The sequence below is a fragment of the Mytilus trossulus genome, chromosome 6, assembly GCF_036588685.1.
Source record: "Mytilus trossulus isolate FHL-02 chromosome 6, PNRI_Mtr1.1.1.hap1, whole genome shotgun sequence".
Taxonomy (NCBI): Eukaryota; Metazoa; Mollusca; class Bivalvia; order Mytilida; family Mytilidae; genus Mytilus; species Mytilus trossulus.
The window spans coordinates 22,041,231-22,053,108 of record NC_086378.1 but is presented as its reverse complement, the minus strand read 5'-3'; the positions used below and the strand labels follow the sequence as shown (position 1 = coordinate 22,053,108).

Below are 11,878 nucleotides of genomic sequence, written 5' to 3'. Positions count from 1 at the left end.
AATAACGTTCTACCTTTTGAGTTATTTCCTTATTAATAATTAATGCACATCGGATATACATGTATGTATGTAACAAATGAAAAGTCTGACAAAGGAGCGTTGGGTCAGCTACATTACTTGGTATTTAAATTGATTTATTATCTATGTTTGATATATATCATTGTAACTTGAGGTTTACATGTGTCATTATAATAAGTGCGAATTACAACTTCCTCGTTGGAACAATGTGCGATTTTTCTAATTATCAATTATGTTAACATTGAAAAATCATCTATTTTTTTTAATATTGGTCTTTTTTTCATTACACCTACTTTATGAGAATTCTGACTGAATTGCTCACCGTTATGTATATTGTACACATGTTTCCTTTCAGCTTTATGCTCTAAAGTCTTGACTTTTGAAATCAGTTAATGTCAACACGATTTGATTTGTATGGTTTTTGAAAATGTAATCTTGGAGAAATAACTCCTTTCGCGATCACAAAAACATATGTATACTAGTACCTAATTCGGTTAAATAATACTTATGATTGAACTATCATGATTTATCTAAATTAAAGGAAAAAGCCACTATGTTATAAACAATAGATATAGGAAGATGTGTTGTGAGTGCCAATGAGACAACTCTCCATCCAAGTAACAATTTAAAAAGTAAACCATGATAGGTTAAAGTACTTAAGTAACTCTACTTAAAGAGAGACGAAGGATGCCAAAGGGACTTTCAAAGTCTACTGTCGATAAATAACTGACAACACCATGACTAAAAAGAAACAGACAGACACAACAGTACACAAAACAACATACAAATGAAAACCAAAGAATGAACAACAGTAACCGCAAGATATTAAGTTGGGTTATTCTTGGACACATAGAGGATACTCATTAAATTGGTTAAATAAATAAATAAATTACGTCAGAGACATGTGTCTCTGGTTACGTATAAAGATATACAAATTCAAATTTTAAATTTCAGAAACATTTAAAAATGAATATGTCAAATATATATAAAGGATATTCATCAGAGTAATATATTAATAAGTCTCAATCCCTTAATAAATTCATTATTCAATTGACGTTTAAAACAGGTGCCTCAGAACATGCATTTATGTGAAAAATATGACAATTATAATTAATCATAATTAGTAATATCAGATTTTTTTTATGTGTGAGTAACAGTTTATAACATTTTTCCACATTTCAAACAAAGAATTATTATTTTTCTCTATCTAGTGACATTTTCCATTATGGTAAAGCGTAGCACTGGTTTGAACTAGAATTAATTCTTGAATGCTCGTTCAATTTTCAAAGTTTTATAAGATCGTTTTAAGTTTTTGAAAATCATATGTTTTAGCTTCGGTTTTGTTTGAAATGAATAACTTAATTTTTGCCGATTTTAGATCAGGAAGTGTTAAAGCTATTTTCCTTTAGCGTGTTTTACTTGTCTTAATATTTTCTATTGTTTTAGAGTCGCGTGAAACAGAATTTAAAATAAGGAAAACGTTGCATTTATAAAGGAGAGGCGAAAGATGTTCAAACAGTTGAAAACGAACTGACAATGCCATGGAAAAAAAAACCGATAAAATGACCAACAACATTCAACAAAACACAGCATAGAAACTGAAGACTGAGCGACACAAACCCCATCAAAAACACTGGTTTGATAGGGGGTCTCGGGTGTTCCAGAAGGATAATCAGAGTCTTTCTCTAAATTATATACAACGCATCTGCATGCAACGCGCACACAAAAAGGATCAAGAGTTCTACAACAAACTAGCTACAACTTTTTAACATGCGAAGAAACAAAATTGAGAATGGAAATTGGGAACATATCAAAGAGACAACAACTCGACCATGCAAAGAACAAATAACAGCCGAAGTCCGCCAACGAATGTTAGGCTGGAAACTAATAGGCTATACATTACATTTTTTTTTATAAGTCATATAACTACAACACAATTTGGAGCTAATGCAATTTAACAATGAAGGAAGGAAAAGTATAAGGAAGACAAATATTACGAATTACACATAGTTTGTCTAAATTCTTGGACGTACAAGGCATTGTTTTATAAATGACAAGAGAAACACCTGACGTGTTCATATACCTTCCTTGTTGTTTATTAATTACTAATGTATGAGGATCTCGATGGGGGTTTACAGAATAGATAATGATGTTATTTACTACTGGAAATGGGTAAACAACGAGGACAAAGAAAAACAGGTAAAAAAAATTAAAAATATCATGAGGTGCTAGAAAGACTAAAGAGTGAAAGACAAATGACATCAAAAATAAAGAATAGACGGTATAATGACACCCACCTATCTAGACCTGCACACCTTACTTGTTTTATCTATAGTGTAAAGATATTTGTACTTATATGACACACAAATCATTGTTTTATTTATGTTCCTTTAACAATAATCTTTTATAATTTGATTGTAACATTAATGATTAACCTCTTTATTAAGGTCACCGAAATAGTTTCTAGGAGAAAAATACACAAGTACTAGTATATGCTATTTTTAAAGAACAGACCGAGACACGGAGTTATAACAAAAAGCTGAATAGATACAACAAAGAAGTTCAAAGATTAACCAGTATGTTAACACATTTCAAGATGTAAGTAAAGTTACCGACTGAAGAAGTCCATGACTTAAGACAAACCATTATGTAAAAAAAAATATTTATTTTCTGTTCAACCTTCTCTGTTTTATCGTCATCTGTGAAATTTTTTGGGCCTTCTATAGCTTGCTATGTGGTATGGGGTTTGGTCATTGTTGAATGCCATACGATAACACACAGTTGCTTACTTGTACGTCATTTGGCCCTTGGTGAAGAGTTGTCTCACTGGTAAGCATACCAGAGCTTCTTAATTCAATGTAAGTTACAAGACAATACCAGTTAACAAATAATATAGAACAGGTGAAAGAAAATCAACCCTTCTAAAAGCGCAGGTTTTTTTCGAGAAAAAATGAACATTTTCTAGTATTTCATGGAGGAGTCTGCTTATAAAAATCTACCTTATCATTTATTTTGGCATGTAAAAAAAGTAACAAACACACAATGACAGTTTCGTCAAAAGAAAGCCTCTTTGCATAAAATACAAAAAACGAATAACATGATTAATGTTTATAACTATCTATGAACAAACAATATTTGTAATAATACATGTACATTTGTTATTATGAATATCACATGTATATGTGTTATAACGAATGTCAAGTCAAGTCTTGTAATCAAGTGACAAATATGAAAAATAACATTTTACAATATAAGTTATAATAAACAAACAGTGCATAATCCTCAGTTACTAATATCTAAAAGACAAAAACAATTGTTAGCAGTCTTTAAAAAAAAAATTATCTTGTTTTACAGTGTTGAACATTTTCCGGGTGTTAATTGATATTTTTGTTTGTCTGACAATTGTAATTCACAAGGAAATTGGTTAAGGAACTGGACTTTTATATTATGTGTATATGTCAAACTAACTTATGGAAAAAAAAGAACTAGGTGAAAAGGACCTTCTAAGTCAAACATGTTACTACTTATTTAGAAAATATATTTCTATGGCTATTCAATTACGTATAGAATAAATACATTGAGAAAACACATATTTATTTGACTATTCAATTACGAAGAAAATATTGTTTTATTATTTTATAAAAATATAATTACAATTCGACATTTTACAATTGTGCGAGTATAAAGCGAAGAGTAATTTGTAAAAAAAAAAATATTACACGATATAGTCTGCAAAAAATGTAACAAAAACAGTACAAGCATCTACTTCTTTATAAACAGTCGAAAAAGTGTCATCTTTAATTGTGATTAAACACATGATGTATTTTGTTTGCTAAAATAGATAAGAATGATTTTGAAGGACAGTATACAGTTCCTAAGCGTAGGGGATTTACTCATTGTTGAGGGCTGTAGTGGTCAATTTCTTTGTCATGTGCATGGTCTCTTATGGAGAGTTAACGTCTTATTGGCAATTATACAACATCTTCTCATTCTATTTTTTCACACTTTCAAGTCTAAAATTTTGTTTTATCTAAAAAGATCTGACCCCTTGAACCGACCCTTCTTGTAATTGAAATAATTCATATATTACATGCGTACTTTATTTCGGAGAGTGGGCTTAGAGCAATAAAGCTCATTTTAGGGAAAGTTACTTCCATTATACACCCCTAAAGCAGCAACCTAATAATTATATAATCACAAAAATGTGATTGTTTTTCGGATAATATAACATTAGCCAAAAATGTTCATAATTGTATTTTGTCTCATCCCGAAAGGAGTTGTTACAATTTTGTTCATAATAGATTCCAGATTGTGTTGTCCTGCTAAATGTAATGGGACAATGGCTGTAGGTGACATTATTAAGTTGCGTTTCGGCGGTGCTATGAAATTTGGGAATGTAACAGGTTCATGGTGAAAGGCAGACACGCCATTCTTCAATATTTCTCCTAAATTGAAATTAGAAGCAAAATTGTCTTTTAGTTGAGTATCCACTGGTACTGATTTAAAAGGGCTTATAATATTATTTTCAATAATGTCAAAGAATGTGCGTGGTCCCTTCTGAACACTACGCACATTTGATGCGACAGATTTTTTTGCACTGGAAGTAGCCTTTAAAATATTTTTGAGATTTGCAAATGGGTTGTTTTTCAGTTGTTTTGATTTATTCTTGTTGTCTTTAAATAACGAGAAGACTTTATCATTTGGCTTAAGTGCACCATCCCGAAGAACAGTTTTCTTGGGTCTTTTCGTATTCTTAGTCACAACTCTATTTAACTGCTTTTCATGTCGAATAGTCTTGGGTCTTTTCGTATTCTTAGTCACAACTCTATTTAACTGCTTTTCATGTCGAATAGTTTTGTCTTGCTTTCTGCTATTCAAACGCTTTTTTGTTGCACCGCCATTTGACTTGATATCATTCGGAATTTTGTTTTGAATTCCAGTATTTAATCTTTCAACTGGTTTTCCGTCTAATCCATTCAACCACATATCATTGTGACTTGTGTCATGTTTTCCTTTATGTTTATTCAGTTTGTCATCTGAACTATTCTTTCGCATGTCATGGGGATATGTGTCCCGTGGTTTTGTATTGACACGCGAACCACTAACCAAATCAACTCTGGAGGTTTCTCGGTGATCGTTTTCTTGTATTACTTTATTTGATTTTAATGTATCTGCCTTATCGTCTAATTGTGGTTTGCCTTGAAGTGTTACTTTATTTGATTTTAGTTTATCTGCCTTATCGTCTAATTGTGTTTTGCCTTGAAGTATTACTTTATTTGATTTTAATTTATCTGCCTTATCGTCTGATTGTTTTTTGTCTTGAATTTGTTCTTTTATCGTGTTTGATTGGGAATCTTGACTACCCTTATCTTGTACTTTGCTCTTTAAACCAAGTTTAGTTGCAAGTTTATTTTTGATAGCTTCTCCACTTGACTGTACATTTTGAATTGCCTCATCTTCTACTTGGCTATTTAAACTGAGTTTACCGGTTACAGCGTTTAATGGTGGATCTTTGAAAGCATTTTCTAGTACTAAGCTGCGGAAACCTAGTTTATCTGCAACATTGTTTGACTGCGCATTGTGGTTAACGATATTTTGTCTTGGGTTCTTAAAAACCAGTTCCTCAGCTTCATCATTTGATTGTGCATCTGGTTTAGCCTGTTCGCGCACTAAACCCAATTGTCTTGCAACACTGCTTGTCTTCGTGTTTGTATTTTCTGTTTTCTTCAACGGTTTACTCAATGGTAGTTTAGCTGCCATACTATTTAGGGGAATATCAAGGAAGCCCCTCGAAATAATATCGCTCGGAGCACCTTCTATCATCTTATACTGGTGACTCGTTTTTCTCTGCACAGGAGGTACAGTGTTTTTACTGCTAATATGAATTTGATTGAAAAACTTAGTTAAAACCTTCTGGTCTTTTATTCTCATTCCTGGTAAGCTTATTACCTCCTTCCTTCCATTGTTGTACGATCCAAATCTGTTACCATTCAGTTTAGATACACTGAAGTCGTTGGGATCGTCGTTTCGAGCGCCAAAACGGTCTGCTGATAACGAATTTACAACTCTAATATCCGAAGCAACTTGATAATTAGGGATTGGGGCCAAGTCTGTCCCAGCTTTATCATTAACACCTTCACTCCATTTTAAAACTGGACTTAATGATTGGCGGTTATTTTCCTTTCCTTTTATAATTGTTTGTCTATTGTTTTTATCAGGTCTTGATACCATTGTTCTAGGCGAGCCGAAACGATCATTGCCTGAAAAATATGTTTTAAAATAATCAAGTTGGTAATCTTTTTAGTACCTAATATTTAAATATGTTTTTGAAACTCATGTAACTACATAAAGATGAGTAGACATGCTGTAGTAAACATTACATGCTTCGGTTTATACAAAATTTACGTCCCAGGTTAAGTGGTGGGTTAGGATCCCGCCAACATATATAACTCCGTAACATTCTGTATGTATGTGCCTTTACCAAGTGAATAGCCTGTTATTAAATGGTTGTCGTTTGATGATTTGTTATATATTTGTTTTTTGTTCATTTTTTGGAACACTTATTAGGCCATTAGTTTTCCCGTTTGAATTGTTTTACACGGTACTTGTCTATCCCATATTCATGTATTTGGTTTTGATGTTATATTTGTTATTCTCGTGGTGTATTGTCTGTTGCTTGGTCCGTTTCTGTGTGCTGTTGCGTTTCGGTGTTGTGTCGTTGTTATCCTCTTATATTTAATGCGTTTCCCTCAGTTTTGGTTTGTTGCCCCGATTTTGTTTTTTGTCCATGGATTTATGAGTTTTGAACAGCGGTATACTACTGTTGCCTTTATTTACATTTGTCATTTCGGGGCGTTTTTCAGCTGACTTTACAGTATTGGCCTGGCTCATTGTTGAAGACCAAACGGTGACCTATTGTCGTTAATTTCTGTGTTTTTGGTCACTTGTGGAGAGTTGTCGCATTTGCAATCATACTACGTCATTTTTTTTTTTTATATTTACGTAAAATCTAATAGAAATGAGTCAAAGGACCATTAACTGAAAAAAAGTGACCATCTTTAATGCTTTTTATCAAATTCTTGAGAGGAAATGCTGTAGTGAACATTACATGCTTGGATTTATATCAAATTTAAGTCACTTACCTGCTGCGAAATTATTAGCGTGTAAAACAGCTAACTCTAGTGAACCTTCATGGAGGTTTGGATCCACTAATATGTCATATCCTTGAGAATCTCCTGGGAGTTGTATAGAAAAAGGACTGGAATCGTTCCCTTTAATCAGCTCTAACATTGGGAAATCATTTGAGAAACTTTGAGAAATAGAACCTGTGTTTTCCGTATAATCGTTTAAAACATTTTCAACATCTCCGAGCGACAGTTTAAGATGTTCGTTTTTTGTTTTATTATCATAAAAATCCTGAATAAACTTTGGAAGTTCTTCATAACGATAGAACCTGCCTTCGATTATACACCCGCCTGGCACTATTTTAATATTTGACAAGTTGATGACGTTTGGACGAACATTATCTAAAGGACTTTTTTCAATCTGACCAGTCCCTATATCATTCAAGTTAAGTATATAATCAGTTTGTCCATTGAGGTTTGATTCAGAAGGCTTACGATTGTTGAAATTAGGGAAATCATTTTCCACCGCCATATCGTTAAACTCTGATAATCCAGATACAAACTTCGTTCTGTCAGTGATGCTGTCATGATGGGGTTGCGGGTTAAACGCGAAAGACTTATCCGGCGTTGAAGAAAGGCCATTGCTTGATGAATCACTGCTGTGGTATGATAATATTTTAGTAGGCCTTACAACGTCTATGTTGCTAGGAGTATCGATCATCTGGTTTGAAGGTATAAATGGCGATTTGTATGTTGGCATCTTTCGTCTATTTAAAGTTATAGCAGTATCAACCGGAAATGAATTGTGATTATTATCATTGTTTATATTATGTTGATTAGTTTTAAGTATCGACTTTGTATTTGATTGAGGCATTTCATACCACTGATCATTTGGTTTTGGAAAGCTATCAGCAGAATTTGATGTTTTTGGTAATTCAAATTTTGTATCATAAAAGACATTCATCGGTTTGATTGCAGTCTTGGAAGCAGGATAATGGTCACCAGACATGAATGCTCTTGATTGGGATAAATCATAGTTCTTCTTGTTCACTTTGATAACATCCTTCGAACGAGATGTTGCCTGTTGAGTTTGTTTAATATTACCAAGATTAATTCGCATTCCATTACCATGAGTTAACCTGTTGTCTGGTTTCGTAGGTTTTTTCTCCAGAGTACTTTCCGTTTTAGCTTTTGAATAAATGGGTAGACCATTTGACAAAGATTTACTTATCCTTCGAAATAGACCGTCTTTGATATGTCTTTTTGTGTGCCGACTTTTCCTGCGTTTTTGTAGTCTAGGTTTTTCGGTTGTATATTGATGAATAACAACTCCCGACGATCCACTATACTTTTCACTCTGATGAACAGAATTTTTCATGTTATCTAATGCAGAGTTCGATGACACTTTCATTACTGGTTCAGTCTTTAAAAGCTTCGAGCCTTTGTATGATTCGGTATGTGTTTTAATACTACCGTGAGTATTGTTTGGAACTTCAAAAAACATCTTTCGAACTTTATTCGTTCCTTTGATTTGAATTGAATTCTGCCTACGTTTACCTGATTCATAAGCATTATTGTAAACTTTTATGGGTTTGTCCAGTCGCTTTTGTAAGAACGAAGGGATTGATATTGATCTTCGCTGTCGTTTCAGGCTAGCAAGTTTATATTTCCGGAATGCATTGTATAACACTCTATTATTTTCAAAATTAGTTATACTTTGTACCATTCCTGGGAACATAAGTATCCTTTTAGATGGCTGTTTGTTTGTAGAGGTTGGTTCAGAACCATCCACATTAGTGGTTCGTGTATGTTTATTTTCATACAAATCATCCATATCCATATGGTGTTGTTTTTCAGTGGCTGTCGACAGCGTTTGACTACCACTTGTTCCTAAAACATAAAATATATAAGATACTGTAATTTTGATTATCAGGAAAGGAAAATCAATGATGTACTTTTTAATATCGATTTGTACAATAAAAAACCCTATACAAAATCATTTGCCTGCATCGTTTATTAACGTCTTGAATAGTTTAACAAATAGATATAGGAAGATGTGGTGTGAGTTTGAAGCATTGAAGTTCATTAGTTTGAATTAAAGTTATCTTCTTACATGCATTGTGTAGAATATCCATACGTATAACTACTGCTATAACTGTTAGATTCAAGTTATTGTAGTGAATGCTAAAATTGGTCAACTCAACAGTCTTTGAAATTTTCGAAAAACTAAGGATTTTCTTATCCCAGGCATAGAATACCTTAGCCGTATTTGGCACAACTTTTTGGAATTTCGGATCCTCAATGCTCAACTTTGTACTTGTTTGGTTTTATAAATATTTTTATTTGAGCGTCACTGATGAGTCTTTTGTAGACGAAACGCGCGTCTTGCGTACTAAATTATGATCATGGTACCTTTGATAACTATTTGTTTGTTATTATGTACTTATGAGGAATCAGTGTACTTCCTATAACACTAATGGTTAAGAAGCGCTTAAATGGTTGAATACATGCCAACTAGACAATAACAAAAAAGATACAAACAACCAAAAGGACAGCTACAGGTCAGAAGTCTTCAACAAAACTTCCACAGTCAAACAAACCAAAAACGAGCTAAAGCATGTTAAAGTTCCTGACAGTACCAACCATCGTAATCATAAGTGTCCTTCTTTGTAATTACCAAATAGACTTGTACTTATTTCAACAACATGGCAATTGCCACATGTGGAGCAAAATCTTCCCTTACCTTTCAAGAACATCTGATATCACCCCTTGGTTTTTTTATAATGATTCGTTATGCTCAATCTTTAGTTTTCCATGGTGTGTTATGTGTACTGTTATTTAAAAAACAGAATAGGATAAAAGTATATGAAAATATATAGTTACCGATATTGATAATCTGTTTTCTTATACTAAGTTAATCTTATGTACTCATTTACCACACATTTGTTTATACCAAAACCAGCTTCGAGGATAGCATGGGGATAATTAAACTGATCACAGACACCAGAATGATAACATTGTGTAATTTTTAGTTTAAAAAAAACCAACTAAACTTTTAACTGGTGTGGTTTCATAACCAACTACATTAATATGTACTTTTATCTTAAGGTATCTTAAGGAACTAAATCTACCATTATGGTAAACTAATCGACATTTTAAGCAATCTTATTAATAGTATTTGTGTCGTTTCATGGTCTATTCTTGGTTGTCTTGTACGCAATGAATCATACAAATTATAAGACCATTATTACATTCTTTTTAAGCAATCTATTTCAATCTATTTTCTTTTAGATAAATACGTTGTTATTTTGGATTTTTGGAAAGAAAAAAAAATATGTACAGTTTAAGAAAAACAGACCAAAACATAAAAACTTAACATTGATCAATGAACCTTGAAAATGATGTCAAGGTAAAATAAAACTGTTCTACTAAAAAATTTAAACCACACTTTATATTTCATCCACTAGACGCGCGTTTCTTAAAAAAAAGAGAAAATTCACAAAAATACTGGACTCCGAGGAAAATTCAAGACGGAAAGTACCTAATCAAATGGCAAAATCAAATGATAAAACACATCAAACGAATAGACAACAACTGTCATATTCTTGAATTAGTACAGGGATTTTCAAATGTAGAAAATGGTGGATTGAACCTGTTTTTTTGTTGGTATGTTTTGTGTTTTTTTTTATAACGCTAAACATCTCACGTGTATGACAGTCGCATCAAATTCCATTACATTTACAATGATGTGTGAACAAAACAGTTACAATAGGTAAAGTAGTCACAATATGGGTACAGCAGTCATCATTGTGTCGCAATTTCAAAACAAACAAATATATAAGTAAAAACCACACAAAGCATCTATCAATTTAAAAAACCACATGCATTGATTGTGGTTCGTGTTGTTTATTCATTAGTGTAATATGTTGTGTCATGTGTACTATTGTTTGTCTGTTTGTCCTTTTAATTTTTAGCCATGGCGTTGTCAGTTTATTTTCGATTTATGAGTTTGACTGTCCCTCTTTTAGCGTGAATGACGTCAGAAATATAAATGTCACATAGGAAGAAATATAATATAATTTTGTCGTACAAAGTATTTAAAAAAAGTATAATTTTGCATAGGGAATGGTGGTATACAGGGTAAAAAAATCAAAAATTATGTTAGAACTTATTTCAGGAACAGACCGAGATTTAAAATTATCCAGAAGTTCTTTAGAATATTTAAGAATCCACATATTGTTAATACCATTTTTTTTTACCTTTATCAGGAACACCTAAAGCAAATAAATTAAAAGCCTAGGATGCATAAGAACTGAAAGCTATATGACCAAAAATTTCATTCAATAATATTCAAATCCATCCAAGGTCAACTTAGCCTGTCAACTGGCGTCAGATTCCATATATAGTATGAATACAAATTACATCTTGTTCGAAAGTTAAAATTAAGCATACAAATTAAGAATGATAGCTAATTTTATTCGACTAGAGAAAAACTTTTAAACTTTTTAATTTAACACACTTACATGTGCTAATTTATTCAGATCAAGAATTTTTCTAATTAGATTTTGACAACTCTATTCTCCATAATAACTCTTTTTGTGAGTATGGAGATTTCTAAAGTTGTGAATTTGTGCAGATTTTGTTAAAAATTAAAGTTACACATAATTTCAAATCATTTTATCATAATATTCGGACTAGAGTCTGAACCATCATAAAATAGACTTTCAATGAATCCA

At 32.2% G+C, this 11,878-nt stretch overlaps 1 protein-coding gene across 1 annotated transcript; it reads right to left on the bottom strand.

The window, feature by feature from the left end:
* Nucleotides 1-3,147: 3,147 nt before the first annotated feature.
* On the bottom strand, nt 3,148-8,989 carry LOC134720923 (uncharacterized). The gene is made up of 2 exons (XM_063583495.1): nt 7,161-8,989; nt 3,148-6,278 (listed from the first exon to the last, which is right to left on the bottom strand). The coding sequence occupies exons 1-2, from the start codon at nt 8,980-8,982 to the stop codon at nt 4,249-4,251; spliced, it is 3,852 nt and encodes a 1,283-aa protein (XP_063439565.1). The 5' UTR covers nt 8,983-8,989; the 3' UTR covers nt 3,148-4,248.
* Between the last annotated feature and the right edge of the window lie 2,889 nt (nt 8,990-11,878).

Bases quoted from the DNA above. Each gene is read 5' to 3' on its own strand.
- LOC134720923 (XM_063583495.1), bottom strand. From the start codon at position 8,982: ATGGATATGGATGATTTGTATGAAAATAAACATACACGAACCACTAAT. The intron at 6,279-7,160 runs GTAAGTGACTTA...CATATTTTTCAG, and splicing joins CGCTAATAATTTCGCAGCAG to GCAATGATCGTTTCGGCTCG.